At 48.0% G+C, this 17,875-nt stretch overlaps 1 protein-coding gene across 1 annotated transcript; it reads left to right on the top strand.

Annotated features, from left to right (window-relative positions):
* The first annotated feature begins 8,142 nt into the window (after window positions 1-8,142).
* LOC122539709 (keratin, type I cytoskeletal 19-like) lies at window positions 8,143-16,470 on the top strand. Its single transcript, XM_043674718.2, has 8 exons — window positions 8,143-8,649; window positions 10,055-10,137; window positions 12,400-12,556; window positions 12,676-12,837; window positions 13,795-13,920; window positions 14,005-14,222; window positions 14,957-15,024; window positions 16,226-16,470. Exons 1-8 carry the CDS (start codon window positions 8,194-8,196, stop codon window positions 16,318-16,320), a joined length of 1,365 nt encoding a protein of 454 aa, XP_043530653.1. The 5' UTR covers window positions 8,143-8,193; the 3' UTR covers window positions 16,321-16,470.
* The last annotated feature ends 1,405 nt before the right edge of the window (window positions 16,471-17,875 follow it).

Genomic DNA, 17,875 nt, shown 5'->3' with positions numbered 1-17,875 from the left:
TGGGTTTGTGACGCTATCCCAGAGGGCAGTTATGAGTCCAGCCCCATTGCTGTGGATCTGGAGTTACCTGTTGAGATTTCCTTCCCTAAGGGAGAAGGGATTTCCCGGTCACCATCACTGAGACTAGTTTTCGATTCCAGATTGATTGATTAAATTTCCATTCCACAGTTGCTGTGTCCTCCAAGCATTCGCCCGGGCCTCTACATTGTTCATCCAGTGACATCCTCACTTACTGATTCTCTTCCCATCCCCTCTCAGAGACACAGCCGGTTGCGGGGGGGATGAGCTGTAAATATTCTAATCTAAATGAAGGATCTCTAATGCAGTTGTTCCCATCTTTTCAGTAACAAGGCACGTTTTGATGAGATAAACAATCCCATGGTACAGCCACCTTTTCAGCTGAATTGATTCCTCATAAAAGTCACATTGACTTGCATTTATTGTGGTTACACTTATTAGTGAGGTTTGCAAAATAGTGTACACGACAACCTAACCATGCCTTTTTAGAATCAATTCTAAGACTGAGAGATTACTGGTTTAACAAAAAGAAATTACTGGAGTATTCATCTTCGATCCACATTAATGTGGAAACATGTCTGGGCAGGCTGCACCAACAGCCATGCCTCTTGATGGGATGTGCACAATTTCTCCTCATCCTGGGGACACAATCCTTGATCATTACACATGCCCAGACTAAGCGCTTGCCATGGCCTGCCAGTTGAAAACCTCTGCTGTAATGCCTTCTTGTAGCCCGAGTCATTGAGCAAGACAAGCTGAGATGACTACGTTGCAAAATCTGTACAAACTCTCGCTCTGCTCAGTGATTTTGACCTTTCCACAATTCCCCTGCAGGTGGTATCTCTGTCATTGTGTTACTTCCCTGATGCTGTTCCTTTACTGCACAGTGGCATTTTCTGCCACTTTCTGGGAACAGCACCCCAAGAAGCAAATGGACAGCGCAATGAAACTCATTCTCAGACTGCAGGAAAAAGGGGTACATTTAGATAGGGCTGATCCAAAATCATATTTGTGTTGTTGGATAAAGTGCAGACCACTTCCCAACTACAAGATCCCACATTGAGCACTAGTATTGCAGTATTAAGGAGTTTCACTTGAACTGTGTTGTACCAGTGTCCTGGGAAATCACATACCTAAGGCTGCAGCAAAGGCTTGACAGCGTTGGAGAGACCGAGAGACGTATAGGTAACAGAGCAAGAAGAAACGAGAGCATTGCAAGGCAGCTCTTTAGGTAATGATACCGGGAAGGCATAGAGTGTACAACTTTAAAAATACCAGCAAATTGGGTGAAAGGGGAAAGAAATGGTAAAAAGGCAAAATTACTGTCTCATAGAGTTAACGGGTCCTCCAGCATGGAGACAGGCCCTTCGGCCCATACTGGTCTATGTCGGCCATAATGTCCATCCCCACTAACCCCATTTCCCTGGACTTGGTCCACATCCTTCTAATCCCTCCCTATCCAGGTATTTGTCCAAATGCCTTTTAAATGTTGTTAATGTACCTGCCTCAATCACTTCCGCCGACAGCTCATTCCATATGCGTACCGCCCTCTGTGTAAAAAAAAGTTACCACTCAGGCTCCCTTTTATTCTTTCCCCTCCAGTCCTTGATTCCCCAACCCTGGCAAAAAGACTGAGTGTATTCACCCTGTCCATGCCTCTCATAATGCTACACACTTCTATAAAATCCAATGCTCTAAAGAAAAAAAGTTCAAGCTTGTTCAACCTCTCCCTGTAACTCAGACCATTGAGTCCTGGCAACATCCCTGTAAATTTCTTCTGCACTTTTCCAGTTTAATAACATCCTTTCTATAACGGGGTGACCAAAACTGAACACAATACTCCAAGTGTGGCCTCACCAACGTCCTTTACAACTGCAATATAACCTTCCTAAGCTTTCTTCACTGCCCCGTCTACCTGTGTCTCCACTTTCAGAGAACCAGGCACCTGAACTCCAAGGTCCCTCTGTTCCACTACACTCCTTAAGGCCCTATCATTCACCATGAAACTCCTGCCTTGATTTGACTTTCCAAAATGCAAGACCTCACACTTATCGATATTAAACTCCATTTGCCATTTCTCCAGCTGATCAAGGTCCTGCTGCAATTTCTGAGAACTTTCCTCACAGTCCAGGGTATTGCCTATTTTAGTGTCAACGGCATGAAAGATTCTCGGGAATATGTAGGAATGTGGGGTTGAGGTTATGATCTTATTTTAATGGTGGAGTGACCTAACGTTGTACCTTGTTCATATGTTTCTATAGAATCAGACGTTAAGGACTGTTTCCTTGCTTTCTTTTTCCTACAGTGCTCTAGAATCTTTCTGTCCTCCTGAGAGAGCAGGTTGGCTTCTTGTTTCAGCTCAGGCTGCAGCACTCCCTCAGCTTCACACTGCTCTCGTTTAGTGATCAAACTATTCAGTGGAACTGAAGGCACAGCCAGGACCGATGGACCTGTAAACCAAACTCTGCTGAGTTTGAACTGTTGTATATGGGAAAGTGTAGGGAAATAGAATTAGTTTGCCAGAACTTCAGGCATGATGGGCTGAAAGGCCTCATGCTGTACTGTATAAATGCAGAAACTCATCACCAATCCCAGCCTGGTTCACAAACTGTAATCCTCACCAAATGATCCACTACAGACCCAATCCAAGGGCAAACTGGGATCAAGCAGAGTTGTACCATTGCTCTGTCCTTTGTCACAACTCTCCACCCCATCTCCAGGAAGCTCCCCAGTGGAGTGGAACCTACAGGACTAGCAGGAAACAATTCCATGATACTGCGTTACAAGAAGCTAAATATTCTGCAGTAACTGACTCTAAGGGGCACAAGTCCGGAGTGTGAGGGGATACTCCCCACTTGCCTGGATGGGTGCAGCTCCAACAACTGAATGATGTGTTTTGATGCGGGGCTGGGAGTCACCATCTCCCCCCTTTCTTTCCTGGCTTTTGGCTGTGAAGTGATTAATCGTCACGGTTTAGGAATTGCCTCTTGGTTTTGAAATTATTTGTCGAGTCCTAACTTGATGGCAGGATGGTTTTCTTTCACTGTTGTCGAATTTTAATCATTAAACTGATGCTTTCTGTGTCTTGTCTGCACTGGGTGAGGACTGCAGTAACTGGGAGTGTCACTGCCTGAGGCATGATTAAACAAAGGAACACAAGTTCAAACAATTCTCTTTTCGAACGGCCTGTTGAAATTCTGACAGGTATTAATAAAGGATTAACTTTGCATTGTATTCAATTCCCAGAAATGTCAGCCCTTTACCTACTGCTGATTCTATCAAATTGAGTTCACCCAGGAGTGAAACTGCTGAGTTTGTTGATCTTTAATGAAAGTCCTTCAGGGCGAGTGGAGGGGTGTGGGTCTAATTGAATAAATTTTGCAAACAGAGACTCTGGGCTGTAGGATTCTGTAAAAGGTTTAGTTTACCCTATGTTAACAACAATGATGTGAATATGCAGCTTTTAGCAAAAACAACAGCTACATCAGCAAAGAGATGCTGATCCACCTGACGAAGGAGCAGCGCTCCAAAGGCTAGTGCTCCCAATTAAACTTGTTGGACTATAACCTGGTGTTGTGTGATTTTTTACTTTAAACTGGACTGAGCTATCAAGAACCTCTACCACATGTAGCTCTCCCCTCAGCCTGGTGATCAATGGCTTCACACTGCCAGGAACTGCAGGGTCCCAGTCAATCCCTGATAGAGGAGCCCACCTACCCCCCGCCCCCAAGCAGGGCACAGGGGAGGGGGTTGGGACAGTGGGGAGGGGGTGTGGGGGCGGTGTGCGACGGTGGAGGTGGTGTGGGGAGGGGTGTGAGGGGGAGGTGGTTGGGACGGTGTGGGGAGGAGTTTGGGACTGTGGGGGTGGTGTGCGGAGGGGGTGTGAGGAGGAGGTTTTTGGGACAATGGGGGTGGGGAGGAGGTGTGAGGGGGAGGGGGTTGGGACGATGGGGGTGGAGTGGGGAGGGGGTGTGAGGGGGACAGGGTTGGGGCGGTGGAGGAGGTGTGGGGAAGGGACATGAGGGGGAGGGGTGTGAGATAGTGGGAGTGTGAGGGGGAGGAGTGTGGGATGGTGGGGAGGGGGTGTGAGGGGTATGGGGTTGGGGCGGTGGGGGTGGTGTGGGGAGGGGTGTGAGGGGGAGGGGGTTGGAACGGTGGGGGTGGTGTGGGGAAGGGGTGTGGGGAAGGGGTATGAAGGGGAGGGGGTTGGAACGGTGGGGGTGGTGTGGGAGCTGGTGTTAGGGGGAGGGGTGTGGGACGGTGGGAGGGGGTGTGAGGGGGAGGGGGTTGGAACGGTGGGGGTGGTGTGGGAGCTGGTGTTAGGGGGTTCAGTTCAGGACTTCTCTGCCATCTTTTGTGTTTTGAAGTTTTCCTAATTTCTCTCCTGAAAGGTGTCACATTAAATTTTAGACTCTGCCCCTATCCTGGACTCCACAAACAGCAAATCAAAATGATTGTCTCCATCTAGCCCATCTGTTCCTCTTAATAAATGAAAAATTTGATTAACTCATTTTCAATGTTTAATTTCCAGTAAACAGAACCCTTACTTTACCTCCCGACCACAGGTGACCCTTTACTGTGGATACATTCTCAGTCTGTTCGCTGACATCTAGCACTACATTCACTGATATTTCCTCCAATTACATTGTGGTAAAACCATAGCTTTTGCTCAGTCCATGCCACAATCCCTTTTCTCCAGCACTTGACTCTATCTCTCTTCCTGGCAACTGTAACCTTTACCTCACATCTCTTCCTGAGGTGAACTCTGACCACATGTTCAAACCTTCCATGACAGCTGTAACATTATCTGTCCTTGCCACTGACTCAGCTCATCAGCTGATGAAGCTCACCCCATGCTTTGGTTACATTCAGGCTTGACTATTCTGGCTGCTGTCCTGCATTCCACCTTCCGGTGAGTTGCTGAAGGATTCCGAGCTTCTCATCTGTTCTTGTAGCTACCTCCCCAAAGGAGCCAATCACATCCGTCAGAGTTTCACCTGCACTTCCACCAACGTCATTTATTGTATCCGTTGCTCCTGATGCAGTCTCCTTTACATTGGGGAGACTGGACGCCTCCTTGCAGAGCGCTTCAGGGAACATCTCCAGGACACCCGCATCAATCAACCCACTGCCCCGTGGCCAAACATTTCAACTCCCCCTCCCACCCTGCCGAGGACATGCAACTCCTGGGCCTCTTCCACGCCACTCCGTCACCGCCTGGCGCCTGGAGGTAGAACGCCTCATCTTCCAACTCGGAACACTTCAACCCCATGGCATCAATGTGGACTTCATCAGTTTCCTCATTTCCCCTCCCCCTGCCTTACCCCAGCTCAAACCTTCCAGCTCAGCACCATCCTCATGACCTGTCCCACCTGTCAATCTTCCTTCCCACTTATCCACTCTGGCCTCCTCTCTGACCTATCACCTTCACCCCCCCCATCTCCATCCACCTATTGCACTCTTGGCTACATTCTTCCCAGCCCTGCCCCCTCCCATTTATCTCTCCACCCCGGAGGCTCCCAGCCTCATTCCTGATGAAGGGCTCGGGCCCGAAACGTTGATTTTCCTGCTCCTCGGATGCTGCCTTACCTGCTGTGCTTTTCCAGCACCACTCTAATCTTGACTCTAATCTCCAGCATCAGCAGTACCCACTTCCGTCTTGTAGCCACTGTGTTGAGATGGCTAGTCCAGTTCAATTTCTGGTCAATGATAATCCCCAGGATGTTGATAGTGGGGGATTCAGTGACGGTAACACTGCTGAAAGTCAAGGAGCAATGGTTAGATGGTCTTATGTTGGAGATGGATCAGTGGTGCTGGAAGAGCACAGCAATTCAGGCAGCATCCGAGGACAGGCAAAATCGACGTTTCGGGCAAAAGCCCTTCATCAGGAATTTATTCCTGATGAAGGGCTTTTGCCCGAAACGTCGATTTTGCCTGTCCTCGGATGCTGCCTGAATTGCTGTGCTCTTCCAGCACCACTGATCCAGAATCTGGTTTCCAGCATCTGCAGTCATTGTTTTTACCTTATGTTGGAGATGGTCATTGTCTGGCACTTATATATTAATTCCTGAAGAAGGGCTAATGCCCGAAACGTCGATTCTCCTGTTCCCTAGATGCTGCCTGACCTGCTGCGCTTTTCCAGCAACACATTTCCATCTCTGATCTCCAGCATCTGCAGACCTCACTTTCTCCACTTATATATTACTGCCACTTGTCAGCCCAGCCTGGATATTGTCCAGGCCTTGCTGTATTTGGATGTGGACTGCTTCAGTATCGAAGGATTTCAGCAGTTTCCTCATTTCCCCTTCCCCCACCTCATCCTAGCTTCTAACCTCCAGCAACTCGATCCCCTGACCTGTCCGGACTTGTCCGACCTGCCCAGCTCCTTTTCCACCTATCCACTCCACCCTCTCCTCCCTGACCTATCACTTTCATCTCCTTCCCCACTGACCTATTGTACTCTATGCCACTCTCTCCCCACCCCCACCCTCCTCTAGCTTATCTCTCCACGCTTCAGGCTCTCTGCCTTTATTCCTGATGAAGGGCTTTTGCCCGAAACGTCGATTTTGCCTGTCCTCGATGCTGCCTGAATTGCTGTGCTCTTCCAGCACCACTGATCCAGAATCTGGTTTCCAGCATCTGCAGTCATTGTTTTTACCTCAGTATCGGAGGAGTCATTAATGGTGCTCAACATTGTGCAATCATCAGTGAACATCCCCACTCTGACCTGATGATGGAGGGAAGGTCATTGATGAAGCAGCTGAAGATGATTGAGCCCAGGACACTATCCTGAGGGACTCCTGCAGAGATGCCCTGGGGCTGAAATTACTACCTCCAACAAACATGGCCATCTTCCTATGTGGAAGGTATGACTCCAAGTTCTGGAGTATTTTCCCCCCCCCCCCGATTCATAGTGACAATACTTTACTAAAACTCCTTGATGCTACATGGTCAAATATGACCTTGATGTCAAGGGCTGTCCCTCTCCCCTCCCCTCTGGAATCCAGCTCTTTTGTCCATGTTGACCCAAGGCTGTAATGAGATCAGGAGCTGAGTGGCTCTGGGGGAAACCAAACTGGGTATCACTGAGCAGGTATTTCTGAGCAGGTGCTGCTTGATAGCTCTGTTACTGACACCGTCCATCATTTTACTGAGGATCGAGAGGAGACTGATGGGGTGGTAATTGACCAGGTTGGATTTGTTCTGGTGTGTGTGTGTGTGTGTGTGTGTGTGTATGTATGTATGTATGTTCAGGACATACGTGGGCAATTTTCCACACTGTCGGCTAGATAAGAATGTTGTAACTGAACGGAAGGTTTGTGAGCTGGTGAGCTCAGTTGCCTGGATGCCTGGTTTGTGATGCACAGAGGCACTAATAGTGTGGGTCCAGTTCCTGACTAGCTGAGGTTACCATGAATGACTCTTCTTCCTAACCTCTCCCTCAGGTTAAACCACCTTCCATTTTCTCTCTCTGATGGGAGAGTGGGATTAGGGTGAGTTTGCCTTTTGTGTTTGTATTGGGACAGCTTGGCAAGGGACACAGCAAGTTCTGGAAGACAAGGAGAGTTGATTGATTCATGAGAAACTTGTCAACTTTTTGATCCATACTGAGTATAGAATGACCATTACATTGCACCTGGCTGGAATGAATTGATATAATTGTCAGATTAAAAGCCAGGTCATCTACTTTCAGAAACCTGAGATTTTTCGATTGCTGTGCTCAGTCCCTGTGGTTTCCATACAGTAGAGCATTGAGGTTCTTGTCAAATTGAAAATAAGTTCTGATTTTTAAAATGAAGCATTCCACAGAAACAAGCTGCTGGTAAATGGTACATACTGGATCCTAACATGAACTCTCTGAGTCTGGCGTATGGCTGGCTGTGGGAAAGTACATTGACTCTTTGTAAAGGAGTGCAGCCCAGCCCAGCCCAGGGCGTGTTCTGACTAGCCTCTCCCCGTCCATCCCATGCATCTTCAGTGTTAACCTGTCAGCTTCAATCCCAGGTGAAGGTGTGGGTTTTGCTGACAGCAGCAGTACTCCAAGCCAGTGTGTGAGTAGAGGCGGGACTCCGGCTGCAATATAAGGAGCAGTGAGAGGCTGTGACCCTCGCGGTGTGCAGCAGTTGGTGAACAGCTTCCTCCTCTCTCTGTCTCTGTGCCTCATTGCTCAGCACCATGTCTGTAAAATTGTCAAAAGGTGGCTGGGGCAGTGGGAGCTCCATGCGTATCTCTCAAAGTAGGGGTAGCATGCCCGGCCGGCGGATTTATCAGTCTCAGAGTGTGCAAGGGTTCGGGTCAGGAGCTCGCATCGCCTCAGTGTCCAGCAGTTCCAGTATGGCACTGGGCAGTGGCCTGGGCATGGGGAGCAGCTCACTGGGCAGTGGCCTGGTCATGGGGAGCAGCTCACTGGGCAGTGGCCTGGGCATGGGGAGCAGCTTGCTGCTGGGTAATGAGAAGGTGACCATGCAGAAACTGAATGAGCGTCTGCACAACTACCTGGAGAAGGTGCGCTGCCTGGAAGAGGCCAACAGCAAATTGGAACTGCAGATCCGACAGTACTACGAGAAATCGACCCCTGCTCAGAGAGACTGGACCGTCTACTGGGTCACCATCAAAGATCTCCGTGACCAGGTGAGGATCACAGTGACTGGGTCAGAGTCTAAGGACACGGGAGGCCACTTTGGACTGAGATGAGGTGAAATGTCTTTACCCTGGGATTGGGAGCCTGTGGAATTCTCAGTTGAGGCCAAAACACTGAATATTTTCAAGGAGTGAGATATAGTTCTTAGGGCTAATGGGGAGAAAGTGGGAATAGCATCAGCACGACCACATGAAATGGCAGGCAAGACCCAAAGGATTGAATGGCCTACTCCTGCTCCTGTAGCTGCAGCTTCATCCACACACACCTACAACAACAACTTGCATTTTTTAGCACCTTTCATGTAATGAGCCACCCCAAGGCACTCGTGAAACAAAACTGGGGGTTGGGTGGGACAATTAGAGCTGGAGACTTGAGAGGTTAGAGTGATGGGTGTGGGGAGTTAAGGTGGGGGAGTGGAGGGGTTAGGGTGGGGGGATTAGGGTGGGGTCTGTGGAGGTAAGGGTGGAGGGGTTAGGGTGGGGTCTGTGGGAGTAAGGGTGGAGGGGTTAGGGTGGGGTCTGTGGGAGTAAGGGTGGGGGTCTGTGGGGGGTAAAGGTGGAGGGATTAGGATGGGGGTCTGTGGGCAGTAAGGGTGGAGGGATTAGGGTGGGGTCTGTGGGAGTAAGGGTGGAGGGGTTAGGGTGGGGTCTGTGGGGGTATGGGTGGAGGGGTTAGGGTGGGGGTCTGTGGGGGGTAAGGGTGGAGGGATTAGGGTGGGGGTCTGTGGGGGGGTAAGGGTGGAGGGATTAGGGTGGGGGTCTGTGGGGGTATGGGTGGAGGGGTTAGGGTGGGGGTCTGTGGGGGGTAAGGGTGGAGGGATTAGGGTGGGGGTCTGTGGGGGGGTAAGGGTGGAGGGATTAGGGTGGGGGTCTGTGGGGGGTAAGGGTGGAGGGATTAGGGTGGGGGGTAAGGGTGGAGGGATTAGGGTGAGGTTCTGTTGGGGGTAAGGGTGGAGGGATTAGGGTGAGGTTCTGTGGGGGGTATGGGTGGAGGGGTTAGGGTGGGGGTCTGTGGAGGTTAAGGGTGGAGGGATTAGAGTGAGGTTCTGTCGGGGGTATGGGTGGAGGGGTTAGGGTGGGGGTCTGTGGGGTTAAGGGTGGAGGGGTTAGGGTGGGGGTCTGTGGGGTTAAGGGTGGAGGGGTTATGGCCAAGGGAAGTGGAAAGGTTAAGTAGCAGGAGTGGAGGGGAGTTGGGGTTTAGAGCCGGGGAGTGGAAGTAAAGGAGATATTAATGAAGTGTGCCGTCCTCAGTGTTAATCAAATATCCCCCCAGCCCACCTCCTCCAGTACAAACCGGAAACAGGAACCATCTGTAAATGTTGTAGTGGTTGGCTGCTTTTAGCTTCCCATTTGCTGTCATGCTGTACAATTCATTACTGGCCTCTGTTTTTGACAGATTAATAATCTCATCCTCGATAACTCCAGGCTTATGCTGCAGGTCGACAATTCCAAACTCGCTGCTGAAGATTTCAAAAACAAGTGAGTAATCACTGAGTAGAAGACATGCTGGATTTGAAGATTTAATTCTGCTTTTCCTTCACAGGAGCTGCCAGACCTGCTGAGTTTCTCCAACACATTCTTTTTGTGTTTCAAATTTCCCGCAGCCCCAGTGTTCTGAGTTTCACTTTGTGACCCACCTGTTGGCTGAGCTGTGCTGAAGGCATCATCTTCCAATTCAGTCAATTTCAGTTCAGCATCGCTCCAATGTTTGCACAGAGGGACGGTTTGCTGCAGACAATCTCAGTTGTAACTTGGGAAATCTGTACCGATACTAAAAATCAAAATCCAGTGCTTTTCCAGAATGCCAAAGATTTGAAATCTAAGTTAGCATTCACTGGAAAATTAAAGCATGTTTATACCTTATAAATGTACAACTATTAATGTGCAAAATACTCAGAAAATTCATGGGATTAAGACCAAAAGTTGCACAAAAAGCTTTTCACCCTGAGCCTCCGTGTGTGTTTTGGAGAATTTGCTGGAATGACATATGAATCAGGCAATGCCTTTGTGCCAGGAAGTGACGATTTCAGAATGAATTATTTAAGTTTCCATTTACTAAAGTGATGTTTATTAATGGGAACAAAAAAGCTGGAGAAACTCAGCAGGTCTGGGAGCAGGGAGAGAAATGGAGTTAATGTTTCAGCTCAATGGGTTCGCATCAGAACACAGCATTCAGTTCATTTCAGTTCTGATGACAGGTCATCTCGACTTGAAATGGTTAATTTTCTCTCCACAGGAGCTGCCTAGCCTGCAGGAGAGATCCTGCTGGAGAGATCCTGCTGGAGAGATCCTGCTGGAGAGATCCTACTGGGTTTCTCCAAATGGATTTTGCTTGTACTAAAGATGCTGGAAATCTGAAATATTTAGTTCTTGTGATTATTGTTAATTACTGCCACTCAATTTCTCTTGCCCAGCAAGGGACAAGTGTCTATTCCAAAACGAAAGTACATCCAAGCAATTGGTTGGCCTTCAGGTCATACACACAGACTACTTGAATAACTGAGGCATTGGGGTGAGGGGGCGGGACTGTCAAAGTGAACAGACCTCCGTCACTGTCTGCCTTCTCACCCTGAGTCTGCCCAGATGCAATCAGATCTTGCTCTTCATGCCCAGAGGCACTTATAGAAATGAACGTGTCCTATATTTGGGAATGGCTGTATTGTGGAGGAGCCCACTTTGTACATGTTAATATATTAAGTTTGGTATCAAGGTAATATAGCTAACAAAGAAACACCAGGTGCTCTACCCTCATAATATCTGTAACTTCCTACCCAAGTCCTGAATGTACCCGAACCTCCCTCTCCCTACCCATCCCTGGCTCTCCCCTCTCCATCCTCCCCTCTCCCTCCTCTGTCTTCTCCGTCCCTCTACCTCTCTCCCCTCCTCTCTTCCCCTCCCCCTCACCCACCTCCCTTCCCCCACCTCTCCTCTCCCCTTCCCTCTCCCCCTACCCCCACCCTTACCTCTCTCTTCCTTTCTCACCCCCCCCACACCCTCTGTACATTTCCCCTTTTCCCCCCTCCATGACTCCACTTCCTTTCCTCCCCTCTACCCCACCTCTCCCCCCACTTCCCTCTCCATCCCCTCCCTGGCACTCCATCCTTTCCTCCCCTCTATCCCACCTCTTCCCCCACTTCCCTCTCCATCCCCTCCCTGGCACTCCATCCTTTCCTCCCCTCTATCCCACCTCTTCCCCCACTTCCCTCTCCATCCCCTCCCTGGCACTCCATCCTTTCCTCCCCTCTATCCAACCTCTCCCCCCACTTCCCTCTCCATCCCCTCCCTGGCACTCCATCCTTTCCTCCCCTCTACCCCACCTCTTCCCCCACTTCCCTCTCCATCCCCTCCCTGGCACTCCTTCCTTTCCTCCCCTCTTCCCCATCCCTCTTGAACCTTTCCTCTCCTCTCTTCTTCCCTCTTCCCCTCTCCCCCACCTATCTCTCCCCCCTCCCCTCTCCATCTTCTCCCCTACTCTCCGGCTCCCCTTCCTCCCTCCCCTCTCTCCCTCACCCGTTCCTCCCTCCCCTTTCTCCCCCTCCCCTTCCTCCCTCCCTCTCTCACACACATACACACTCTCCTGGGAGAGGCAGAAATGCTCAACCAAGAGTCAGGAATCTTGAATATTTGTCCCCAACCCATGCTTTAAATTGTGAATCTTACCATAACATACCAGAGAATGCACCTTTACCTTTTGCCTGACACTGAAAATTAAAATGAAATCCCCCCCTTTTGGATCTTTAGATTTGATGGAGAACTGGCTATTCGAATGGCAGTCGAGTCAGATATTAATGGCCTGCGTAAAATATTGGATGATATGACACTGGAAAAGAGTCAGCTGGAGATGGAGATTGAAAATCTAAAGGAGGAGCTAATCTACATCAAGAAAAACCACGAGGAGGTCAGTGACAGGATTCAATACAGGGCACAGGACCACTTTATCGCATTAATCAATAGTTTCTATTGAGTTGTGTCTTCCTTTTGGAGGGAGTGGTAACTCACTGAACTATGTCTCTTTAGGAACTTAAGGGTCTCCGTGGTCAGCTGTCTGGCACCGTCACTGTGGATGTCTCAACTGAACAAGGCCCAGATGTGGCAAAGGCTCTCGCCGAGCTCAGGGAACATTATGATGCTATAGCAACTCAGAACAAACAGGAAGCTGAGGATTGGTACAACCAACAGGTAACTGGGCAGTGTGCGGGGTTAGGATTATTTCAGTGCGATTATTGAACCACCACAGCATTCAATACGACACACCAGCCACAGCAATAGCATTCTCCAGGCCGTGAATCTGAAGATAGTTCGTATTCGTCATATTGCAGAGTTGTGCACCCATAATGCATGCTGACACTCCCATTGCAGTATTGAAAGAGAACTATTCTGTCACAGCTGCTAGCTTTTGTATGAGATATAAACAGCGGCCCTATCTGTGCATCTCCAACATCCCAGTTCTCCCTGGTAACCTGGCAATATTTCTCACTGAAACAAAGCATGTTCCAATTGGAACATCTCCTCACTGTGTAGACAGTGCCTTTGTAATTATTCTAACGGGCCAGCTCCCATTCCTGGGTAGGTAGCTAAAGCCCCTGATCCTGTTCTGGAGCATGTCTCCTTCTGTGGGAAGTTGCCATTTGTTCACCTCTGGTCTCAGTTCTGTGGCTGTTTCAAGTGGGCCTCTGTAAAATTCCTGAAGAAGGGCTTATGCCCAAAACGTCGATTCTCCTGTTCCCTGGATGCTGTCTGACCTGCTGCGCTTTTCCAGCAACACATTTCCAGCTCTGATCTCCAGCATCTGCAGACCTCACTTTCTCCTCTGTAAAATTCCCCAACTCTCTCAAAGGGCAAGATGCGAGAATATAACTTCCACATCAGACAATAAACAATGAGCTGCTTGTCAAGATGCAAATCTCTCAATATCCCAGGAGAATGTGACATTTGGGCACTAGATGGATGACTGGACCTAGAAGCCCAAGCTAATGTTCTGGGAACATAGATCTAAGTCCCATTGGTGTAACCTTGTAACCCCAAACTAGAATTAATGAGCAGTCTTAGCCCTTGATTGGTCAGATAATAGCGGGTTAGTGGTATTGATTAAGACCCAGCAATGTTGGTGAAGTGCTTGTTTTAATTATTTTTCAGTGTATAACTATCCAGCAAGAACGCTCCACCCATGCTGAAGTCTGTCAAGCAGAAAAGGCTCAACTCACCCAACTGAGGCAGAGTTTCCAGGGGCTGGATATGGAGTATCAGTCCCTGCTTAGCATAGTGAGTACAGCAGACAAGAGGAACAACTTGATTCTCACTGAGCTACTGAAAGGTATAGGACTGACATGTCATTGTTTTGTGCAGATTGGATCTCTCGAGGCAAATCTTGGGGATGTTGAGCTTCGTTACGGTGCTCAGAGAAGCAACATGCAGGGAACCATGACCAGGTTGGAGGGAGAACTGATGGATTTCCGGCAGAAAATAGAAGAGAATGTGAAGGCCTATGCCGCACTGATGGACAGTAAATGTCTGCTGGAGAAGGAAATTGCCACCTACCGCCAACTGTTGCAAGGGGGCTCGAGGTAAGAGGGTAATGAAACAAAATCTGACAGTCTGAGCACAAACCAAGCAGGGTGCACATGACATCACCTTCAGAATAACTGCAACCTGGGCAGCTGCTGGCAGTGCTTCTGATGAAGTTTGTGCTCATGAATTAAATATGTTGGTGTGACATTTGGAACACTTTTCACTTCAGTGTCGGGCTAATCCTTGCTATTTTAGCATAGCACAGGAGTAACTATGTCACGGAGAGAGGGCCAGACACCAGTCTCTGGAGAGCATCTTGCGTGCATTGAGCAGACCTTCCCCTGAACGCATTCTCGAGCCTGTGCCATTTTAGTTCAGTTCCAATGGCTCAGATTTTATTGTCATACTGGATTTCAACTTAGCTGTGTCATTTAAGTTACTATTGAAATTACTGAATAACTGAGGTGTCAGCCCTGGCTTTCAATGATCCAAAGAGACTGAAACCAATACTCTAATGATCCAGACTTAATAAGAAGAAAAAAACACCTATTTTCAAACTGATAAAGTTTGACCACCTGTTCCTTGGATTCGATTCGTAGTGATTGAACCATGTCCATTGTCTTAACGAGATATAACACATAAGCTAGCTGTAGAATGCGTTAGGACACTTCCACATTAATGAAAGGCACTATATAAATTTGGCTTCTTTATGTACACTCACACTCAGTCATTGTGATATTCCTGTTGGAGGTATTTAGAATTTTTACTATTTTCTCTTTATTTTCACTAGCCAAGCGTCAAGTTTACAAACAGCAGGTCAAAACAAGACAATTCTGATCAGAAGTGAAGTGAGGAGTGGTGAGTTTGACTATTTTCAATGATACTATCAACATGATCCACCAAAACCTTAAAAAAAATCAATCAAAGATGTGTACAGTCCAAGCCTGCAGTTATGACCATGAGTGCTGGATGACCAGAGATCGTTTCACTAGCTGGACTCACAGACTCAGGATTATAGGACTGGGATGAAAAATGTCTTCACTCAAAGAGTTGTGAACCTTTGAAACTCTCAGGCTTTTACCAGTGGAGGCTCGGATACCAAATTTATTCAAGACTGAGCTTCCTATGTATTGGGGCATGAAGGGACATGGGATTGGGTGGGAAAGTGGGGTTTAACCCTAAGCAGGCTGAAGGGGTCATTTCCTGTTTACAGTATTATGTTCTTAGCATTTGACTGTCAGAGCCCTCCTTTGTAACGTCACCCCTTGGTGTGTGACTGGGGCTTACACAATAAGAAAGCCTGATCCCAGCAGAGCAATAGTTGTCTACTTCACTATTTCAATGAACAGAGCGTGGAAAGTCATGAAAGCTTCCTGTTCCTGGTTGATATCCAGTGAGGTCTGTCTGATGCTCAGGCAAGTGTTAAATTCCTATGAAAATGCCCTCATGGTTGTGGAATTGGATTGTCTCTCCTGTCTGAACACGTATAAAGTAATCATTGTCAGGACTTGCCAGGCAGCCTCCAGAAAGGAGGGTAGGGCTGAAACAAACTCTGCACAGAGTGTTGAATTCAACTCCATATTTTCCTGGGCAGGATTTAAGAGGTGCTATTAATGATGCAGAATGTCATCTCTCCTTGTACAGCCTGCCCAATACATAAATAGCATAAAATATTGAGCAGTAATTATAATGAAAGGGTGGCACTGATTAGGAAACCAATAGAAGGAGAGAGGGCAGTGCCCAGGAGAGAGTTATCAGATGCCCAGTGACAATCTTGGGTAGAGATCTCGTGAGCCTGTTTTATTGGATGATTGATGGTAGCATGTCGGGGGCGCGGAGTGTGGAAGATAGATGTGATCCATTTGAGGGGCTGGGGTGAAGGGGAGAACAAAGATATTGGGGACGGGAGGTCTCGTAGTGAAACTCCAGGAGCTTGTTTCTAACTCTGAGTTGTGATCAAAATTATCATGGCATTACTTGGTGGTGGGCAACGTCAAATTTATGAAAGGACCAATTAATCATTCAACTAACCCATTGATTAATATCTTTTTTTTTAAAGAACCTGTTGTCTCAAAGACAGTGAAGAGAATTGTGGAGGAAACAGTTAATGGCGTCGTGGTATCCTCATCTGTCGAGGACATCAGTATCAACTAATAGCATGTTAACCATTTTGATCTATTCTCCACATTTTCCAAAGTAGACTTGTTTTATTAGGATGAAACCAAATCCTTATAAACATAACACTTTAATGCTTTTCTGTCTTCCTGTATTTCTGAGGATTCAATAAAGGTCTGTGGAAATGGTTGTTTTGATTTTGTAGCGTTTTCGGCTCCACCTGGAGCAGCGAGCCTTTCTCCTCCTCCTCCTCCTCATCATCATCATCTCTGCAAACTACGAGCAGCTCCAATTGGCCAGGGCCAGGCTGACATGAAACAACGCAAGTGAACCTGCAGTGGGATCCCACAGCAGGAAAGCACAGAACTTAGGGACGGGGTTACAAAGCAGGACACTTGCTCTGTCACAAATGAAAGGAGGGGTTATAATGATTAGGCCTTACGATATTGTGTTTGGATCTTTTGCCCTAAAATGATTCTCAAGAGGACAACAGTGCTAAACAAAGGTTGACACCAAACCAAATATTCAGACAGGCTTTGATCACAGGGAGTTTCTAAGGAGTGTCTTCAGCTGCAGAGCTTCAGCGGTGGATTTCCAGATTTGGCAACCTCCTCAAATGAAGGCTCAGCCACCAAAGCTGGGGTGATTCTAATTAACGCTGCTCAAGAGAATTGGAGAAGCATGGGATGGCAGAAGGTCAGGGATCAGAGCGGGTTAGAGATCCGGGTGAGTGCAGGCCATGGAGAGAAACAATTATGAGAATTTTAAAGTAAAAGCTTGTGTCAGATGAATGAGTTCAGCAGGTGGCGAGACTTGCTGCAAGTTAAGATCATCAAGAACTCTGAATAGAAGATGAGAGCCCAGCCAGGACTGAGTTGGAAAAGTAGGGTCTACAGCTAATGCAGGCAGAGATAAGGGTCTCAGCAATGGAAGAGCTGACACAGGCCAAGTATGTCAGGGTGACAGGGATGGAAATAGATGATTGTAATGATGCCAAAGTACAACAAAGAACATTACAGCCCAGGAACACGCCCTTTGGACCTCCCAGCCTGTGCCGATACAGGTACTGCATTTTGGGAAAGCAAATCTTAGCAGGACTTATACACTTAATGGTAAGGTCCTCGGGAGTGTTGCTGAACAAAGAGACTGTGGAGTGCAGGTTCATAACTCCTTGAAAGTGGGGTCAAAGGTAGATAGGATAGTGAAGAAGGTGTTTGGTATGCTTTCCTTTATTGGTCAGAGTATTGAGTACAGGTGTTGGGAGGTCATGTTGCGGCTGTACAGGACATTGGTTAGGCCACTGTTGGAATATTGCATGCAATTCTGGTCTTCCTATTGGAAAGGTGTTGTGAAACTTGAAAGGGATCAGAAAAGATTTACAAGGGTTGGAGGATCTGAGCTATAGGGAGAGGCTGAACAGACTGGAGCTGTTTTCCCTGGAGCGTCGGAGGCTGAGGGGTGACCTTATAGAGGTTTACAAAATTATGAGGGGCATGGATAGGATAAATAGACAAAGTCTTTTCCCTGGGGTCGAGGAGTCCAGAACTAAAGGGCATACGTTTAGGGTGAGAGGGGAAAGATATAAAAAAGACCT

This window comes from Chiloscyllium plagiosum, unplaced genomic scaffold (genome assembly GCF_037043375.1).
Source record: "Chiloscyllium plagiosum isolate Xiang-an unplaced genomic scaffold, Cpla_swu_hap1 HiC_scaffold_32, whole genome shotgun sequence".
NCBI classification, from domain to species: Eukaryota; Metazoa; Chordata; class Chondrichthyes; order Orectolobiformes; family Hemiscylliidae; genus Chiloscyllium; species Chiloscyllium plagiosum.
This window is presented reverse-complemented; position numbering and strand designations above follow the sequence as displayed.